This window comes from Esox lucius, chromosome 5 (genome assembly GCF_011004845.1).
Source record: "Esox lucius isolate fEsoLuc1 chromosome 5, fEsoLuc1.pri, whole genome shotgun sequence".
In the NCBI taxonomy this organism is placed as follows: Eukaryota; Metazoa; Chordata; class Actinopteri; order Esociformes; family Esocidae; genus Esox; species Esox lucius.
The window spans coordinates 34,432,504-34,454,750 of NC_047573.1; the positions used below are offsets into that span (position 1 = coordinate 34,432,504).

The 22,247-nt window shown below is 41.8% G+C and overlaps 1 protein-coding gene across 2 annotated transcripts in view; it reads right to left on the minus strand.

The window, feature by feature from the left end:
- Positions 1-22,247, minus strand: part of LOC105030609 (transient receptor potential cation channel subfamily M member 4) — a 194,322-nt gene that overhangs the window by 98,777 nt on the left and 73,298 nt on the right. For both annotated transcript variants that reach the window (XM_010904569.4, XM_010904570.3), the window contains exons 11-18: positions 18,159-18,455; positions 17,571-17,672; positions 17,060-17,318; positions 16,722-16,867; positions 9,989-10,101; positions 4,174-4,287; positions 3,005-3,051; positions 1,553-1,785 (exon numbers count right to left, since the gene is read on the minus strand). In XM_010904569.4, coding sequence (XP_010902871.1) covers positions 1,553-1,785; positions 3,005-3,051; positions 4,174-4,287; positions 9,989-10,101; positions 16,722-16,867; positions 17,060-17,318; positions 17,571-17,672; positions 18,159-18,455 — 1,311 coding nt within the window. The remainder of the gene's footprint in view (positions 1-1,552; positions 1,786-3,004; positions 3,052-4,173; positions 4,288-9,988; positions 10,102-16,721; positions 16,868-17,059; positions 17,319-17,570; positions 17,673-18,158; positions 18,456-22,247) is intronic.

The window sequence follows — 22,247 nt, forward strand, 5'->3', positions numbered from 1 at the left end:
GCCGTCTACCAGGAAGTTTTAGAGCACTTCATGCTTCCTGCTGCTGACCAACTTTATGGAGATGCAGATTTCATTTTTCAACAGGACTTGGCACATGCACACAGTGCCAAAGCTTCCAGTACCTGGTTTAAGGACCATGGTATCCCTGTTCTTAATTGGCCAGCAAACTCACCTGACCATAACCCTATAGAAAATCTATGGGGTATTGTGAAGAGGAACATGCGATACGCCAGACCCAACAATGCAGAAGAGCTGAAGGCCACTATCAGAGAAACCTAGGCTCTCATAACACCTGAGCAGTGCCACAGACTGATCGACTCCATGCCATGCCACATTGCTGCAGTAATTCAGGCAATAGGAGCCCCAACTAAGTATTGAGTGCTGTACATACTTTTCATGTTCATACTTTTCAGTTGGCCAACATTTCTAAAAATCCTGAATTTGGGATTTTCATTAGTTGGCAGTTATAATCATCATAATTAAAAGAAATAAACATGTAAAATATATCAGTCTGTGTGTAATGAATGAATATAATATACAAGTTTCACCTTTAGAATGGAATTACTGACATAAATCAACTTTTTGATGATATTATAATTATATGACCAGCACCTGTACCTTGCTTAGTGCGATTCCACCAGGGTGTGGGGATACCTGGATTTACTACATAAAACTAACTGTAGACTGATTTACTTGTGATTGTACAGTCATACATTTGTGCTCATAAGTTTGCATACCCTGGCAGAAATTTTAACATTTTTGCATTGATTTAGAAAAAATTACTGATCATGCAAAAGAAAATCCTTTATTTAAGGACAATGATCATATGAAGCCATTTATTATCACATAGTTGTAACACTCTGAAGTCCATACACAGTTGTGCTCAAAAGTTTGCATACCCCTTGGAGAATTGGTAATATACAGTATGTACTATTTGTAAAGAGTGAGCAAGCAAAACAAGTCTTTTATTTCTTCCGGATTTCATATTGAACTGTAGATTATAACAGAACTGCACAATCATAAAACAAAACATGGCAACAAAGAAAAAATTAACTGACCCCTGTTCAAAAGTCTGCATACCCTTAGTCTTTGCCTACCCTGGCAGAAATAGAGAAATTTTGGCATTGATTTTGAAAGTATGACTGATCATGCAAAAAAAATGTGTATTTAAGGATAATTATCATATGAAGTCTCTATTTCTGCCAGGGTAGGCAAAGACTAAGGGTATGCAGACTTTTGAACAGGGGTCAGTTAACTTTTTTCTTTGTTGCCGTGATTTGTTTTATGATTGTACCATTCTGTTATGACCTACAGTTGAATGTGAATCCCATAAGAAATAAAAGACGTGTTTTGCCTGCTCACTCACACTTAACAAATGGTACCAATTCTACAAGGGTATGCAAACTTTTGATCACATCTGTAAATGTACAAAAACAAAGGGTAAAGGGAATTATACCCAGTCCTGGTCCTTGATTATCCAAAGGTGTATAAAGAATTGGCCCCAGGACCAGGATTGAGAAATATTGCTCTATGGTGATTTTTATCATCCCACCTTTCGGCATTCCTCGCAGACGATCGTGAATATCCAGAAGTATAACATATACTCGGTGAAGGCAGGTCCAAGTGGAGGTGGTGGCTTAAAATCCACCAATAACACATAGGCGAACAGCAGGAGGAACATGAAGTACATAAGAACATTGCCTAAAAAGGATGTGACGGGGGCAAACCAGAATTGACGCCATCGAGACAAGATGAAAGGCCGTTTAGGTAGGGTGTTGCGTGTGCCTGAAGAAGCAGAGAACAACTTACATGTAAATGATGGAGCTTTTTCATTAATATTAAGTACACATTTGAATATACTTGCAGTACCAGTCAATTGTTTGGACACACCTTTTTTTCAAGGGTATTTCTTTATTTTCCACATTGTGGAAATTATTATAGTGTTATATTATAATTATAGTGAATACATCAAAACTATGATAACACATATGGAACTATGTAAAATATATTTATATTTTAGATTATACAGTAGCCAGAATGCTGTTGTAACAACACTGGTTAAGTGTGCCTTGAACTCTAAATAAATCATCGACAATGTCACCAGCAAACCACCCCCACACCATCACACCTCCTCCTCCGTGCTTTATGGTGGGAACCAGACATGCAGAGATCGTCCGTACAGCCACTCTGTGTCTCACAAAGACATAGTGGTTGTAACCCAAAATCTCAAATTTGGACTAATTTTCATTTCTTGTGTTTGTTGGCCCAAGCAAGCCTCTACTCATTGTTGGTGTGGTTCAGTAGTTGTTTCTTTGCGTCAATTGAACCATAAAGGGCTGATTCACGCAGTCTCCAACGAACAGTAAATGTTGAGATGTGTCTCTGTGAAGCCTTTATTTGGGGTGCAATCTGAGGTACACTTAATAGTCGATTTCTGAGGCTGGTAACTCTAATGACTTTATCCTCTGCAGCAGAAGTAATTCTGGCCCTTCCATTCCTTTGGCTATCCTCGTTTAGAACCAGTTTCATTATAGCGCTTCATGGTTTCTGACCCTCATGTCTTAAAGTAATGATGGCCTGTAATTTCTCTATGCTTATTTGAACTGTTATTGCTATAATATGGACTGCTACCTTACAGACATAATGAAGGTCTTCTGTATACCAACCCCACCTTGTCACAACACAACAGATTGGCTTAAATGCCGAGAAACAGTGATTGGCTCAAAGGAAATAAATTCCATAAATTCCATAAAGGCACATCTATTAACTGAAATACAGTATATTCCATGTGATTACCTCATGAAGCTGGTTGAGAGAATGCAAAGACTGTGCACAGCTGTCATCAAGGCAAAGGGTGGAGTCTATAATGTTGCTACATGATTCCATGTTATTTCATACTTTTGATGTTTTCACTACTATTCTACAATGTGGAAAATAATCTAAATAAAAGAAAAAATACCCTTGAATGAGTTGGTGGGTCCAGGGAATGTATCATTTTACTTACCTTTAAGAGGGTATCTGGGACTATTAAAACCCTGTGCATCATGTACACTGAGACGAAAAAAAAGATTACACTGAAACAATGTATTAGGTAGATGTCCATTCACATATCAATATACAGGTAAAATAACACAAACCCCACTTAGAAAAGTTAGTTACTTTGAACTAACTATATCACAATTACAAATGCAGCTGCAGAGGTCACATTAGTTGATTGCTAATTAGCAATACATCTGTGAAAGAGGTCGGACAATTGGTATTTTGATATTTGAGTTTTCATAGTGACATGAGGCAACTTACAGTTCCAAACATCAGCCACAAAAACTGCAAAATGATTCAATGAGTCAAAGGGAACAGACAAAAAAATCAGGACAGCATATGCCGAACATCGACAAGTGCATGAGTAAGGACTGGTTGCTTGCTGAAACTGACGGATCAGGATAGACGGACAGACAAAATAGTTGCTCAATGCCCCAAAAGCACAACCCTAAAAATGATCTCACAATTGATTCAGCACCTCTGTGACCCTGTCTCAACAAAAACTATACATTCAGACAGGTTTATCTTTCGAAAAAAGCCAAAGGAAGCCTTCAATTATAATGGCACAATTATGGGCATTCATCTTGTGGGAGTCATTGGGTCTAATGATTGTACTGAACGGCCATATAACAGAAAAAGAATATGAGGCCATTTCACAGTATGAGGTGCACCCTATGGTGCAAACACAGTTCCCTCATGATGTTGTTATACTCCTTATTAGGTCCATGAAATTAATATTTTGTTAGGTGTTTCTGTTATATTGTCCAACCCCTGTAGTTGTGACGGGAAGGTTAGTGCACAAGCCACCCTATAACAAATGATAAAGGCACAAAACAGATACAAAATAATTATCTACAGACTATCCTTGTGGTAACCCTGAAAGCTATTCCCATTAAAAGTAATATTACTAACCTTATCCCCCAAAAATATACTGTAACCATAAATCATACCCTAACTTCTTAACCTAAACACAACCTAAACACCCAGTTCTGAACAAAGCAGATAATAGCCCATTCACTCATGGACCCCAACGTTTTCCTATCCTTGGGGGGATTTTAGGTCCCCACCAGGTTAGGTAAAACATCTACAGAGTGACATTCAGTTATATAATTAGGTTTGTAGAAGGGAATTTACATGTGCTTCATGTCAGGAAAGGAGAAAATCGTCTCTCCATATAGGCTGTCATTGTCTCTACCCTGCACAATGTCATTAGACCTCCCCTGATCCTCTTGCTGCTCCTCCAGTTTCCTGTAAAAGACAAATGACAGGTTAACATTTTTTTTATACCACGTCTTAAAGCCACCTGCAAAATACTTAGATACTCTAGTATAACACAGTAGTAATTGGTATTCAATAGAGCTTGAATGATCACACAGTAATACTTTCTTATGTCAACACAGTTCAAATGGCCCAAAAAGTGCAAGGTTATACACAAGTGTTTTGCTCTAATACAATAAAATAGAATTAAGTAATATAAAAAAGTAGGTCCACCCAAGGAATGTTTATTTAAAATAACTGGACATATAGATATGTACGCCAACCCTATAGACTCTGTGCAACAGCGTAGTGACGAACTTTCGCTTTTGTCTAGAAGTCGGTATTGCAGTTTCCGGTTTACTTACTAATACTCATCCGCATTAGTAAACACCTAAACTCACAACAAGTTGAGTGATGTTGTTGTACGGGAAAAAACAGAAATATAATAAACGTGACTCATTTAAGTTTTAAGGTACAAGTGGGGCATCATTTTAATCAGGAGAATGTCCTCTTTTTAATAAAATATGGCTTGCGCCATTCATGACTTCAAACGCTAGACTAGAAATAGTCAGAAAAGGCGATTTTTTATATACTTCCACATAACACAGGTTTAAGCGCAATTAATATCATATAGGACCAGATGTTTACTTCCTATGCCAGTTGTTATTTTTCAGTTTCGTTGTGAAATGAGGTTACAGTAGTAAAATAAAAGAGGAGACCTGTTTTGGTGCTTTTTTGAGGCTATGGAATTTTAAGCTTCATTCAGGTTAGAAGAGGCTGAACAAAGGTTTGTTTCAATTCACTTGTTATGGGGACGCGCTAGCGTTCCAGCTCAGCCAGCGTTCTTTTGCCGTTTTTGAGGCTAGGGTGAATTTTTATGCGTTCTATTGTCCTGCCTAATACTAAAAAGGAACACGTCGCTAACTAGCTTAGCCGACAGTAAACTACTTACCCTCGTAGTTGTGCAGATAACTCGATACGTAGAGTTTGAATCCCTTGTTCCGCTTGCTTGTTGGAGCAGGGGACCAGGCATCAACAATTCGATGGACATCACTAATGCTTATTTTAGGCAGGTCTGGGAGACATCTACTAAAAACTGAAAATTTGGGGGCGACGCGGGTGATCGCCTTAAGTAAACCGGAAAATTACATGCCGACATCTGGCTAAAGCGGAAGTTCGTCCATACGCTTGTGCACAGAGCTTATTGACAGATAAAGGCAACCTAATTTAACAAATGACACTGAAAGATTGCATTTTGCATTCATTTATTCATAAAAAAAGAGAAAAGGATCCAGGCAAGCCTAGTTCAGCCAGCCAGTAAAAAAAGGGATAATTGCTGTTACCCTCAATGGATTTAAACCTGGGTCTCCCACGTATGGCAGTGTATTTAACTACTATGCCACAGTGCTATACATTTGCCCAGTCGCTAGACACCATTAAGCATTGTGTTCAACTGAATAACATTAGTTATTGCGTTTACCTCTACCACAAATAGCATGTACTGTGTGGCTTTTGCCACTGGCCTTTTAAATAGCTTATTAGGCAGTAATAGACTTACTAGTATCTACTAACTTACTAATTGGAATAGTCATAAGAATTTTGTAATTGCTAGCGAGACTGAAGATGAGCTGTGCACTGCCAAAGCTATTTCATTTAATCGCAAAAAAACATTTGTTTTTCTATCACTCATGAATGACATATATAATAACATATTCATTAGTGAATGACATACACTGAATAAAATTATAAACGCAACACTTTTATTTTTGCCCCCATTTATCATGAGGTGAATGTACACAAAAGGCCTATTTCTCTCAAATACTGTTCACAAATCTGTCTAAATCTGTGTTAGTGAGCACTTCACCTTTGCAGAGATAATCCACCCACCTCACATGAGTGGCATATCAAGATGTTGATTAGACAGCATGATTATTGCACAGGTGTGCCTTAGGCTGGCCACAATAAATGGCCACTCTAAAATGTGCCGTTTATAATTTTGTTCAGTGTATGATACAACAATTTGATACACTGCCGATTTTGCAGGTTTTCCCACTTACAAAGCATTTAGAAGTCTGTAATTTTTATCATAGGTACTCTTCAACTGTGAGTGATGGAATCTAAAACAAAAATCCCGAAAAAAGCATTGTATAATTTTTAAGTAATTAATTAGCATTTTATTGCATGACATTTGTATTTGATATAGAAACCTTTGTTTGCAATTACAGAGATCATACGTTTCCTGTAGTTCTTGACCAGGTTTCAACACATTGCAGCAGGGATTTTGGCCCACTCCTCCATACAGATCTTCTCCAGATCCTTCAGGTTTCGAGGCAATACGGACTTTCAGCTCCCTCCAAAGATTTTCTATTGGGTTCAGGTCTGGAGACTGGCTAGGCCACTCCAGGACCTTGAGATGCTTCTTACGGAGCCACTCCTTAGTTGCCCTGGCTGTGTGTTTCCGGTGGTTGTCATGCTGAAAGACCCAGCCACGACCCATTTTCTATGTTTTTACTGAGGGAAGGAGGTTGTTGGCCAAGATCTCGCGATACATGGCCCCATCCATCCTCCCCTCAATACGGTGCAGTTGTCCTGTCCCCTTTGCAGAAAAGCATCCCCAAATAATTATTTTTCCACCTCCATGCTTCACGGTTGGTATGGTGTTCTTGGGTTTGTACTCATCCTTCTTCTTCCTCCAAATACGGCGAGTGGAGTTTAGACCAAAAAGCTCTATTTTTGTCTCATCAGACCACATGACCTTCTCCCATTCCTCCTCTGGATCATCCAGATGGTCATTGGCAAACTTCAGACGGGCCTGGACATGCGCTGGTTTGAGCAGGGGAACCTTACGTGCGCTGCAGGAATTTAATCCATGACGGCGTAGTGTGTTACTAATGGTTTTCTTTGAGACTGTGGTCCCAGCTCTCTTCAGGTCATTGACCAGGTCCTGCTGTGTAGTTCTGGGCTGATCCCTCACCTTCCTTACGATCATTGATGCCCCACGAGATCCTGCATGGAGCCCCGGACCGAGGGAGATTGACCGTCATCTTGAACTTCTTCCGTTTTCTTATAATTGCGCCTACAGTTGTTGCCTTCTCACCAAGCTGCTTGCATATTGTCTTGTAGCCCATCCCAGCCTTGTGCAGGTCTCCAATTTTCTATATGCTTTGTAAGTGGGAAAACCTGCAGAATCGGCAGTGTATCAAATACTTGTTCTCCCCACTGTACATAACACTGTACATAGCAGCAGATTAAAAAGAGTACTGTAGATGAGCAGCAATATTGGTAGTAATATGGAAAATTGTAGAAGTGGCAAGTATTGCAGTAATATACACAGAAACAGAAAATATAAACTACCATCGATCTCAAATATTCTAATGTCCATTAAAGTACCAGAAAGGGCATCAGAGCATCTGGAATGTTTGTGGCTGATCATTATGATCATGGATCAGTGTTACTGACTGAGGAGCACTTTCAGACTAAAAAAAATTTGAGTCTGGAAGTGCGTTCTCCAATGCTCCGGTAGTGTCTACCAAACAGCAGCAGTGTGAACAGACCATAGCCTGGGTGTGACTGTGATCTTGGTTGATGTTCCATGCATTCCTTAGGCATTGTATATGGTAGATGCCTTGGCCGGAGGGGAGATGGCAGTTGATTATGCGCTCCGCAGACTTTACCACTCTCTGGAGGGACTTGCGGTCTGTAGCGAAGCAGCTGCCATACCAGGCAGTAATGCAGCCTGAGATGACTCTTTCAATGGTGTACATGTAGAAGTTAGCGAGATTTTGGAAGTAAAGTAATTTTTTCATGAAAGTATAGTCATTCTTGGTCAGTTTTCACTGTCAAGTTTGCTTGTCTGGACCAGCTGAGGTCATCCTTGATGAACACACCAAGAAACTTGAATTCGGAGACTCCACTTCAGCTCCCAGGATGTGTATGGGGGCATGACCCCCCTTCTGCCACTCCCTGAAGCCCACGATCATCTTCTTAGTCTTGCAGACGTTTAGAGAGAGGTTATTGTCCTGGCATCATGTAGCCAGGTTCCTTACCTCCTCTCTGTAAGTGGTTCGCAAATTTTGATTTTGGAGCTGTGTGTGGCCACGCTGTTGTGCGTGAACAGGGAGTGCAGGAGGGGACTGAGTATGCAGCCCTGTGGGGCTCCAGTGCTCAGGGTCAGTGCAGAGGAGGTGAGGTTGCCCATTCTCACCACCTGGGGTCGGCCCATCAGGAAGTCCAGGATCCAATTGCAGAGGGAGGCTTTAAGTCCCAGGGTCCTGAGCTTAGAAACAAGCTTGGTGGGCACAATAGTGTTGAATGCAGAGCTGTAGTACACAAATAGCATCCTCACATATGTGTTGCCTTTTTCCAGGTGGGAGATGGCGGTGAGTGTCATCAGGGCGATGGCATCATCCGTAGATCTGTTGTGGCAGTATGCAAATTGAAAGGTGTCAGGAAGGGTGGAGCAGATGTGAGTTCTGACCAGCTGCTCGTGGAGGTCAGTGCTACTGGGTGGTAGTTGTTCAGGCAGGTGATGGAAAGTTTCTTCGGTACAGGGACGATGCTGGTCTGTTTGAAGCAGGAAGGGACTACAGACAGAGACAGGGAGACGTTGAATATGTGAAAACCTCCGCTAGTTGGTCAGCACACCCCCTGAGGACACTGGTGACTTCGGAGGGTTAACTTTTTTTAAACTCTCCTCAGATCAGCATTGGTTAGGGACAGAGTGTAGCCTTTCTGGTCTTCAGCAAGTCTCACTGAAGGAATTGTGTTGGTTGCCTCAAACCTTGCATAGAAGGTAAATTACCATTTACCCAGGGCTTTTGGTTAGGATGACATTGTCGAAGCATTTGGAGATATATGCTGAGACAGTGTCTATTTATTCATTGATGTTTAGAGGTTTTCTTTAGGATGGAAGGAGCAAAACCTCTGTCTGCTTTCCCAAATACGGGGAGGTGTTTGTAACCATTTCGTATTTGTGATTAACAACGGTCAAGAGTCTGATCGCCCGGGGAGGCGATGTGCTGGTGGTATTTTGGTAAAACTTTCCTCATATCTGCTCTTTTAAAATCGGCAAAAACAATAGCAGCTGCCTCTGGGTGAGCGTCCTCTAGTCCATTTATTACTCCATATAGGACTTTCAGCGCACACGTTTTATCCACTTGCGGGGGTATATAAACTGCTGTGATAATGGCTGAGCTGAATTCCCGTGGAATTTGCAACGGCATAAATGGATGTGCCATCCTGAAGGAGCTGGACTACCTGTGCCCCGCCTCATGCTACCATTATTGACAAGGACACTAGCAAAACACAAAACTAGAGAAGAATCAGTCAGGAAGGATAAGGAGAGAGCAATTATCTGTGGCCACCACCTGCAAAACCATTCCCTTTTTGAGGGCTGTTGCCTCTCCAATGCACCTGTTGTCACTTTAATTTGCACCAAAACAGATTACATTGATTCACAATCGCTTATGCTTCCTAACTGGACAGATTAATATTCCTGTAGTTTAACTGACTTGGAGATATACTGTGATGATAACTTGTTCCATACATTTTTTGGAGCAGTGTACAATGCCATATCATAACAACACAACCAACAGATAGATGAAAAATATTTTTCATAGACAAAAACAGGGGTAAAGGAGTTACCCCTATTCACATACTTTCTAGCAGCACTATATATTGCACTTAAAGGTACCTGAAGGAGATCAGCTGGGTGTACATCAGTACCGGACAAAAGAAGGTGAGTAGAAGTTTCCACACGGCTGTGTTCCTCTTCATATCCCCCCACCAGATCTGAGATAGGAGAGACTGGATGGGAGAGATAAGAGATGTCTGGGTTTTCAGTCAAATCAAAGTATACACATGACATTATCCTCCTTCACACAATGATGATTCATAAACTTTAAATGTACATGGTTATATTCTATGCATTGCAGGAAAATCCCAGATGGGAAATGTAATTAAAAACTATAACATTTCAAATATCAGTAATTGTTAGTGGTGGCACGATTTAAATTACACCCCTCCAAAGCACTACTGATCGACACAACTGTGCAGAGGCATGTTTCTGATAGCAGAAGCTCTTTTCACACAGCCTTGATCCAAAATAACTTCAAGCACTTCCAAACAACACAGAATATAGTAAACACATTTTTGCATACTCCCTAAAATAAATGGAACGGAAATTAGACTGACTCCATTACTGGAACTAGCTATACCTCTGGCAGACCTTGATTCAAATAGTATATATTTTCAATCACCTTATTGAGCTTAACTGGTGCAAAGGAAGCAACGGACCAATTGCAAACTTGCCAAAGCCAAAGTACTGGAAAGAATATCAACTTAATGAACCCACACCAGCAGTCAGAAGTTTTACATACCCATTTTCAATGTTTTATTGAAATGTATGCAGTTCAAGTCCAGTGAATAACCGGAAATGGTACAAAGAAAAGTGGTACTGTATCTGCCAGAAAAGTGCAGGTTACCAAAATCTAAAAATGTATGTACTTTTCAAATTTATAAAAAAGGCTTTTGTCAGGGAACAAGTATTGGATGAACAACATACAGCTGTTCTGCAGCAATGAACGCAGATAACACCTTGAAAGTTGATAAACATTCCTAGAGATGTCCCAACTTTGGATGATGAGTTACAAATCCTCTGTCTGTATAAAAGCCGTGTTGGAACAGACTGCATTTCTACACTGCCTTAAGCATTAAATGTGCAGTGGTGTTTACAAAACACCTAGTCTTAAACCCCCTGGAGTAAACAACAGTAGTGTTCAATTTCAGTTGCTAGGAAAAACTCCCTAAGATAGCAACATTTATGAAGAAACCTAGAGAGGACCCATGCTCAGGGAGGGTGACCAGTCCTCTTCTGGCTGTGCCAGGTGAACATACAGTGCCTTGCGAAAGTATTCGGCCCCCTTGAACTTTTCGACCTTTTGCCACATTTCAGACCTCAAACATAAAGATATAAAACTGTAATTTTGTGTGAAGAATCAACAACAAGTGGGACACAATTATGAAGTGGAACGAAATTCATTGGATATTTCAAACCTTTTTAACAAATAAAAAACTGAAAAATTGGGCGTGCAAAATTATTCAGCCCCTTTACTTTCAGTGCAGCAAACTCTCTCCAGAAGTTCAGTGAGGATCTCTGAATGATCCAATGTTGACCTAAATGACTAATGATGATAAATAGAATCCACCTGTGTGTAATCAAGTCTCTGTATAAATGCACCTGCTCTGTGATAGTCTCAGAGGTCCGTTTAAAGCGCAGAGAGCATCATGAAGAACAGGGAACACACCAGGCAGGTCCGAGATACTGTTGTCGAGAAGTTTAAAGCCGGATTTGGATACAAAAAGATTTCCCAAGCCTTAAACATCCCAAGGAGCACTGTGCAAGCGATAATATTGAAATGGAAGGAGTATCAGACCACTGCAAATCTACGAAGACCCGGCCGTCCCTCTAAACTTTCAGCTCATACAAGGAGAAGACTGATCAGAGATGCAGCCAAGAGGCCCATGATCACTCTGGATGAACTGCAGAGATCTACAGCTGAGGTGGGAGACTCTGTCCATAGGACAACAATCAGTCGTATACTACACAAATCTGGCCTTTATGGAAGAGTGGCAAGAAGAAAGCCATTTCTTAAAGATATCCATAAAAAGTGTTGTTTAAAGTTTGCCACAAGCCACCTGGGAGACACATCAAACATGTGGAAGAAGGTGCTCTGGTCAGATGAAACCAAAATCGAACTTTTTGGCAACAATGCAAAACGTTACGTTTGGTGTAAAAGCAACACAGCTCATCACCCTGAACACACCATCCCCACTGTCAAACATGGTGGTGGCAGCATCATGGTTTGGGCCTGCTTTTCTTCAGCAGGGGCAGGGAAGATGGTTAAAATTGATGGGAAGATGGATGGAGCCAAATACAGGACCATTCTGGAAGAAAACCTGATGGAGTCTGCAAAAGACTTGAGACTGGGACAGAGATTTGTCTTCCAACAAGACAATGATCCAAAACATAAAGCAAAATCTACAATGGAATGGTTCACAAATAAACATATCCAGGTGTTAGAATGGCCAAGTCCAGACCTGAATCCAATCAAAAATCTGTGGAAAGAACTGAAAACTGCTGTTCACAAACGCTCTCCATCCAAACTCACTGAGCTTGAGCTGTTTTGCAAGGAGGAATGGTGAAAGATTTCAGTCTCTCGATGTGCAAAACTGATAGAGACATACCCCAAGCGACTTACAGCTGTAATCGCAGCAAAAGGTGGCGCTACAAAGTATTATCTTAAGGGGGCTGAATAATTTTGCACGCCCAATTTTTCAGTTTTTTATTTGTTGAAAAGGTTTGAAATATCCAATAAATTTCGTTCCACTTCATGATTGTGTCCCACTTGTTGTTGATTCTTCACAAAAAATTACAGTTTTATATCTTTATGTTTGAAGCCTGAAATGTGGCAAAAGGTCGAAAAGTTCAAGGGGGCCGAATACTTTCGCAAGGCACTGTATTAAGAATACCAATTAATAAATGCGTGTGGGCTGAGTTTAGAGTCTATTTAAACTTAGTCCAGGTCAGAAGCATGACCAGATGGACAAGGAAAGGGAAAACACGGGGGAGGGGGAGGTGTCAGCACAGTGGCAGCTGAAATCGTCAGGCATCGTCTCGATCTGCAACACAACCAGGAGGACAGGGACAGCAACAGGTCCCCCAAACCAGGTAGATGTGGGCCAGGACTCGTATATAAAAATCGTATATAAAAAAAAATATTAAAAAAAATAATATTGGGGCGTGAGGCATCCCGCTGGGTTTAGTGTATAAAAGCGGCCAGCCGCCGTCGGGCCACTGGTGAGCTGCTGATCAGGGTATTGTTGGAAGGCATTGTAATAAAAGCTGCCCACCGGTGGCCAGCTGCAACGTGCACTCTAAAAACAAACACTTTTCAGAAACACTCGGCGGCCGCAGCAGCAGAAAGTTAGTGGGCCGCCGGTGGGCCACCAGTGTGTTGCTTGCTGGGGACATGCTTAGCTTAGATTTGGAAAAACAAGAAATAACGACTACTTCATCTACAAACAAGGAGTTAGCAGGGGGATTCACACAACACACATCAGGACCATTTAGTGAAATGGTTCCTACTTAAGGGACGTATGGCTGGCCTTTTCGTTCGATGGGTGTTTGGAGGGAGATTGAGTTGCGGGATCAAAGGAGAGGTTTCCACACATCCATTGAACTAACCGATGTATAGCACACTAACACGTTGTTAGGCAGGATTCATAAACAGAAGCCGGGTAAGCATAGCCGAACACTCATAACACAAATGGTTCCTGTCCAATGATAAATTGAAAATAATACCTGTCAAGCACTCAGGACAAGTCAACCGCCAATAGATTTACAAGTAAACAATAAGTGCAGGCGAGTACTGCAATCCTGACTGCTCACTAACTATGGATGGCTCTGAATCACAAAAATGTAAAATGCAAAAAAAATACCAGCAATATGCAAAGTATTTTAAATTAATTGTACACGTTTACGCATTAACTTTGACTGCCCTAATAAAAAGTTAAATGATAAATAACATACAATATGGTCGCGTCTTTCTACAATGCCCAATGCCTTTCTTTTTAACCTTGCCTTTTCCACTTCTCCTTTTTACTATTCGTTCTCCATCTTTTAACATCTTATAATAACTTGTCAGTATTTCTGTCAGATGCAAATGGCGCTCGGAAAGTGGGCCGCACTACCCCAAATCAGCAGGCCAGTGGCCCACTCCACACTGCAGTAAGTATAATGATGTTTAAATTGCTTTTCCTGACACTCGTCCCCGGCCCAACAACCAGTGGCCCAGCGGGAATGATCTTGATTCACCCATACTTATAATTTTATTATTGTTTGCTTTTTTCATCTTGCAGTTGATGGAGATTTGTGGGATGCACATCCAGTGCACCAAGCTCACGTTCCACCACATCCCAAAGGTGCTCTATTGGGTTGAGATCTGGTGACTGTGGGGACCATTTCAGTACAGTGTAGGAAATATCACTGTCCTGGTCACAAAAGCTAAATCTGCGGGGAATAATAGCCATTTTATATATTTTTTAGGCATAAGCAATTAAGAAATAACACTTACTGCCCCCCTCCATGAAGAAAAATTTTGAGGTCCGTGACGTTGCCCGGTATGGCGCAGCTGGGGCCCCACCCTGGAGCCAGGCCCGGGGTTGGGGCTCGTATGCGAGCGCCTGGTGGCCGGGCCTTTCCCCATGGGGCCCGGCCGGGCTCAGCCCGAAGGAGCGACGTGGGGCCGCCTTCCCGTGGGCTCACTACCCACAGGAGGGACCATAAGGTGCCGGTGCGGAGAGGATCGGGCGGCAGTCGAAGGCGGGTGCCTAGACAAACCGATCCCTGGACACGGAAAATAGCTCTAGGGACGTGGAACGTCACCTCGCTGGCGGGGAAGGAGCCTGAGATCGTGCATGAGGTTGAGAAGTTCCGACTGGAGGTAGTCGGGTTCACCTCCACGCACGGCTTGGGCTCTGGAACCACACTCCTTGAGAGAGGATGGACTCTTCACCACTCTGGAGTTGCCCATGGTGAGAGGCGGCGGGCTGGTGTGGGTTTGCTTATAGCTCCCCAGCTCTGCCGCCATGTGTTGGAGTTTACCCCTGGACGAGAGGGTTGTTTCCCTGCGCCTACGGGTCAGGGATAAGTCTCTCACTGTTGTTTGTGCCTACGGGCCGAATGGCAGTGCAGAGTACCCGACCTTCTTGGAGTCTCTGGGAGGGGTGCTTGAAAGTGCTCCGACTAGGGACTCTATCGTTCTACTGGGGGACTTCAACGCCCACGTGGGCAACGACAGTGACACCTGGAGGGGTGTGATTGGGAGGAACGGCCCCCCTGATCTGAACCTGAGCGGTGTTCAGTTATTGGACTTCTGTGCTAGTCACAGTTTGTCCATATAGAACACCATGTTCAAGCATAAGGGTGTCCATCAGTGCACGTGGCACAAGGACACCCTAGGCCGAAGGTCGATGATCGACTTTGTTGTCGTTTCGAGAATACGGCCGATAGTAGAACCTCGGATTCAGGAGGAACAGTGAGGTTTTCGTCCGGGCCGTGGAACAGTGGACCAGCTCTATACCCTCTACGGGGTGTTGGAGGGTTCATGGGAGTTTGCCCAACCAATCCACATGTATTTTGTGGATTTGGAGAAGGCATTCGACTGTGTCCCTCGTGGCATCCTGTGGAGAGTGCTTCGGGAATATGGGGTCCTGGGTCCTTTGCAAAGCAGGAGCTTGGTCAACATTGCCGACAGTAAGTCAGACTTGTTCCCTGTGCATGTTGGACTCCGGCAGGGCTGCCCTTTGTCGCTGGTTCTGTTCGTAATTTTTACAGACAGAATTTCTAGGCGCAGCCAGGGGCCGGAGGGTGTCAGGTTTAAGGACCACACGATTTCGTCTCTGCTCTTTGCGGATGATGTTGTTGTGTTGGCCCCTTCAAACCAGGACCTTCAGCATGCACTGGGACGGAGTCTGAAGCAGTGGGGATGAGAATCAGTACCTCCAAATCCGAGGCCATGGTCCTCAATCAGAAAAGGGTTGCCCACTTCAGGTTGGTGGAGAGTGCCTGCCTCAAGTGGAGGAGTTTAAGTATCTAGGGGTCTTGTTCACGAGTGAGGGAAGGATGGAACGGGAGATTGACAGACGGATCGGTGCAGCTTCTGCAGTAATGCGGTCGATGTATCGGTCTGTCGTGGTGAAGAAAGAGCTGAGCCGCAAGGCGAAGCTCTCGATTTAACAGTCAATCTACGTTCCTACTTTCACCTATGGTCATGAGCTTTGGGTCATGACCGAAAGGACAAGATCCCGGATACAGGCGGCCGAAATGAGCTTTCTCCGCAGGGTGGCCGGGGCGATCCCTTAGAGATAGGGTGAGAAGCTCGGTCACCCGGGAGGAGCTCAGAGTAGAGCAGCTGCTCCTTCACATCGAGAGGGGTCAGCTGAGGTGGCTTGGGCATCTGTTCCGGATGCCTCCGGAACGCCTTCCTGGGAAGGTGTTCCGGTCCCGTCCCACCGGGAGGAGACCCCGGGGAAGACCTAGGACACGCTGGAGGGACTATGTCTCCCGGCTGGCCTGGGAACGCCTCGGTGTCCCCCCGGAAGTGCTGGAGGAAGTGTCTGGGGAGAGGGAAGTCTGGGCATCTCTGCTTAGACTGCTGACCCCGCGACCCGGCCCCGGATAAGCGGAAGATAATGATGATAATGATGACACTTACTGCCCAGGAACAAATATTAGTATTTTTCGATGCAAGCCTAAAGAATGTCAGAAAGATTCAGTCGCACATCACCAGTTATTTGGGCAGAATAGCCCAGCCAGGTTTACAACATACTTTTTCACTGACAGAAAGACATTAAGATAGACAGACCTGCACGCCGTCGTGGCTGAAGAAGAGACGAGCATCTGCCGCAATTCCCATCTCAAGACATGTGGTGCCTCCCCACATGGGAGACTTCCGAATCAGCAGGGTGAAGGAACGACTCTCACTGCTTTGGTAACACTTACTAAACACATCTACATAGAAATAAAATTATCCTAAATACTCAACATTGTATTTCCAAATTGTCTTTTTCCAGCGTTCATATTCTGAGGTATCAAATGACAATGTTTTAAAGAAAAAAATTTGAGCCAAGTATTGAAACACATTTCAATATAACAAAATCACGTTATCATGTTAGAAATTTCAAAAAAAGTATTTAATCTCACCGTGAGCTAGGTTCTCAAACCTCTGAGCTAGCTCCTTCATGGCCAGCTTCGCCTCAGCTTCGCTTTCCAACCTGGACAACTCCCGTAGGATTTTGCAGGCACTCAGAGCACTGAGCACTGACTCGCCTGTCATCTCCCAGAAAAAGACTGCCATGTTGCTGCGGTTCTGCAGCACAGCCCAGATGAAGAGACTAGCCCAGGGAAAGAGACAGCGAGTTTTCCGGTATTGGCAGTCACCCTGCAAGAACCTACTTGCAAGCTGAGAAAAATAATGTAGTGGTAGAGAAAGGAGAGAGGGATGGGAGGGCAGGGGGAGAGAGAGTGTGAGAGTAAGAAAGAAAGAAAGAAAAAAACATGAAATTAAAAAAGTTTATTCAAAAAGCAAATAAACCACTAAATGAGCAAATAAACCACTTAAATAACCCATCGAATTACAAAGCACACAGATAAGAGAATTAAAAAAATCTATGAAATATGCAAAAAGAAAGAATAGAGGTGAAATTGAGAGTACCTTGAGAGCCTTTCTTTGGGAGGTGATATTTTCAAGTTCCAGCGGTGAATGGTAAAATGGCTGACACACATCCCCCATTATGTCCTCCAGGACCCTCGACACCTGAGAAGAGGGGCAGAAGAAAGAGAGGAATGATAAAACAGGACGAAAAAGAGAATAATGAATTCATATTGATTAAATAATAATATTAAATATTAAATTACATCATTTAATGATACTAATTAAATAAAACACATTTTTTTGTAATTGTTTTGCTCCTTTATATTGATAGTAAAAGCTCTTTTCACACAGCCATGGTCTAAAATTACTGAAATTAAACTTACACCAACACTGGAACAAGCTATACCTCTCGCAGACCTTGATTCAAATAGTATTTATTTTCAATCATCTGACTGTGCTAAACAGGTGCAATGGAAGCAATGCACCAAGTGCAAACCTGCCAAAGTAGAATATTGACTCTCTGAACCTAGGTCAGGCCGTCTTAATTCCATATTGCTTTAACTTTCTTTTATGTGATGTGAATTGTCATTCAGGTTTTGGATGCTAAAGTAAACATAAGACTAAAACATAAAAATGGAAATTCCTTACCTCAAACAAACTGATCTTATTTGCAAGCCATGGCACTCCCTGTGATCCATCTAAGCCTTTAGAGAGAGTCACATTCTGCAGCCTGACCTGCGAGCCTACAATACCCTGACGCTCCCCTAGGCGACGCTGCAACAGGGAGTAGGCCAGGGAGCTGTCAGTGACTGAACAATAGAGGCTTTCCAGACGCCCATAGGTCATGTAGTCCAAGATGTTTAGGCCATTCTCAGTGAAGAGGCGAACAAACTGGGGTTTGTCATTGATCAGCGCGTCAGTCATGGAATCCTCCAGATCCTCGTACTATGATTTGTGGGGGAGAAGTGGAGGAAGAGGTCAAAGGTAAGCCAAGGCGAAATTGTGTTTCTTATTGCACTAGTCAGTGATGTCCCAGTCAATTTTCTGATGTATAGTATTATGGTGTTTTTCTGGTTCTTGTTGAAGAGGATGGTCAGGGTGCCGGAAATTTATTTGAACAATGCATTTGTACACCATAAACTAAAAACAACGTAGCCCATCTTGTTTAAAACACAATTCATAAATAAACGGCAATTGGTTGCACAACAGCTCAAATCAGGTGTGTCATAGCACAGAACTATGTTCTATTTTATATTCATAATTAAGCTTGGCTGATTACATATTTCACCATGAAATATGGACCTATTTTGTTGATTAGTGGCAAAACATCTATTAAATCTATTTTCATTTCATGTTGTAACACAATAAAATATGGAAAGGTCCAAGGTGGTGAATACTTTTGAGAGGCACTGTACATTTAGATACATTTTATAGAATATTAATACAAGTTGGGTAATTTATACAAGACTCAGGTTTGTGTAATTTTCTTGAACTCTCCTGTTTGTCCAAATGCATACAAATGTAGCTGAAGGAGCATCTATGTAGTTATGTGAGCTAAGCCAAAGCATAAATCCTACTTACTAATCCCAGACATATTTTCCAAACAACAATTACAAGATAAAATGACAAATGTAAAATTAAATTCTGATTGTATTAATGTTTTGGCATAGAGTACAATTGTGCTCAAACGTTTGCATACCCTTGGAGAATTGATAATATATGTACCATTTGTAAAGAAAACATGAGTGAGCAGGCAAAACATGTCTTTTATTTCTTATGGGACTCACATTCAACTGTAGGTCATAACAGAATGGCACAATCATAAAACAAAACATGGCAACAAAGAAATGGGCAGCTATAGCACTGACAGCGTGCAGTCTTTTGTAATAGTTGTCTATGAGCCCCCGAATTCTTGCAGATGCTATAGCTGCCCATTCATCTGGGCAAAACGCCTCTAGTTCATGCAAAGTCTTTGGTCGTCTTGCATGAACCGCAGGTTTGAGACTCCCTAGAGTGGCTCAATAATATTAAGGTCAGGAGACTGTGATAGCCACTCCAGAACCTTCACCTTTTTCTGCTGTATCCACTGAGGGTCAACTTGGCCTTGTGCTTAGGGATGTTGTTGTGCTGGAAAGTCCCAAGAGCGTCCCATGCGCAGCTTTCATGCAGAAGAATGCAAATTGTCTGCCAGTATTTTCTGATAACATGCTGCATTCATCTTGCCATCAATTTTCACAAGATTCTCAGTTCTCACACCCCCAAAACATCAATAAGTCACCACTATGCTTCACAGTGGGGATGGTATTCTGTTCACTATAGGCCTTGTGTTCCCCTCTCATGTGGTTACCTGTGGGTTTCTCTTTGTATCCCGAACAATTCTTCTGGCAATTTTGGCTGAAATCTTTCTTCTTGGTCTACCTAACCTTGGCTTGGTATCAAGAGATCCCAGTATTTTCCACTTCTTAATAAGTGATTGAACAGTACTTACTGGCATTTGCAAGACTTCGGATATCTTTTTATATCCTTTTCCATATTTATAAAGTTCCATTACCTTGTTACACAGGTCTTTTGACAGTTCTTTTCTGCTCCCCATGATTCAGTATCTAGTCTGCTCAGTTCATCCACAAGAGAGCTAAAAAACGTATTGACTATTTTTAAACAGACACTAATTGCAATTTTAAGTCTCAAGTGTGGGAAATTCACCTTTAATTGCCAGTTCTAGCTGTATGTGTCACTTTGTGTGTCTGCAACAAGGCCAAACATTCGATGGTATGTAAACTTTTGATCAGGGACATTTGGGTGATTTCCGTAATCATTATGATTTAAAAAGGAGCCAAACAACTTTGTGATAATAAATAGTTCCTATGATCACTATCCTTAAATAAAAGACATTTTCAAAATAAATGCCAGGGTAGGCAAACTTATGAGCACAACTGTAGGTGTTAGAAGAGAGATGTTGTTTTAAAAGAGAAATGTTTTGCCACTCTCTGGAGGTGAAACACCAAGTTGGGTCGACAAACTAAAAGTTACAGAGAGTTATGCATTATTTGCTTGTTTTGTTAACATAAGGGCAATGAAAAGTGTGAGTCAGAACAGGCGGGTAACCAGACTTTCAAAACAATCAGGGTTCAGACAAGACGACCTGGGACTGGGTAGGTTGCATGTGTGAAACTACATTAGCCATAATTATGTGGGCTATTAAATTATTTGTTTTAACAGTGTGAATTAAATGTGCATGTTTTTGTTGATGTACGCTTTCAGTGTCAAGTACCAAAAAATATATTTTTAATTTTATATTTTTCTGTATCAAATGTTTTCTTTTTCAAACACGACTGGAATGCCCACGCTTCGAAAATGCGTGATAGCAATGTCAAGTTAACAATTAAAGCTGCAAGCAGCGTTTCAGAGGACCAATCGGGGCACAAGAAGCATCTCACTGCATTCTCTCGCTTGATAAATATTTTGCTATTTAAAAATGCCCAATGCCGTTAGTAGTCAGGATGTCTAATCGAAGAAGAGGAAATCAAAACAAAACAAAAAGACCTTGAAACCAGAAAAGTTCAGCCGATTAGAAGGGTTGAATATTGTTGTCGCTGGCAGGTTTCAATCCCTGGTTTTCCCCGCTAAAAGCTGCAAGCAGCATTTAGCAGGTTTTAGCATTAAGCTATTAGTAGCCAGATTGTAGTTTTTCCAATAGGATGCAAATCCAACTCATGTCCATAGCTGTAAACAATACTACATGTATGGTTTTTCCTTTTCACTTGTATCCCCATGTGGCCAAACGGAAACATCTTTCATATAAACTAAACTCACAACCCTGATCATGTATACCAAATGTAATCCCACTTAACATCGGTCATTTGATGCTATAGAAGCAGCGTTTGAAGTGTTTTTCACAATTTCAGAATTGCCTCCATGGTCCAAGGTGATTTTGGCCAGATTTCAGTACTTGGAAATTTTGGGTCCTTGATTAATTTCTGTAACAGATACAATCTATTATGATGTGTCCTGGTAATCACAACCCCCTTGGCTACAATAAAAACACATAAAAACAGACTTCTATGGACTCTATTTAGAAACCTCATGTGTTGGAAAGTCCAATTTTCTTTTTATGAAAAACATTTCTGCGATATAGTATGATACATTTCTATTGAAACCCTTATGTAGTTTTGTTATTTTCTGATATTTCCATGCATATTACATTTATTTTGGCTGAAACTAATGAATACAATTAAAAATACAATGTAAAAAAAGATATAGGTTCCCCAAATAATGTTGGTTCTTCAGCCTAGAGATTAAACAGAATTTCTCTCACACAGGCTGTTTTCCCCATATAACACAATCTATGTCCAAATAGCTTTGTTAGAATACCAAGATATGTGCAAAAGCTCTTATGGGGATAAGAGCCTATGTACCAAGAATTTGCGACCCTTGGCCCTTTTCTACCATAACAATTTTAGCACCTTTAAGCCATTTAATCTCACAGGAATTTGCAAAAAAACCACCCTTTTTTGCCTGAATAATAATAGTAATCATAATAACTACACAAGTACATTTTCTGAAGAAAACCAACACTTTCTGAAGAAAGTGTTGGTGAGGGTAATTAGCATACATTAGCATATTACCAATCACAGATTTTGTGTATGTAGCTCGAACAGTTCAAATAATACAGCCTAGTAGTTAATTAACACTATTTACACTAATTAGCATATGTAAAATCGATAACCGTTACATAAT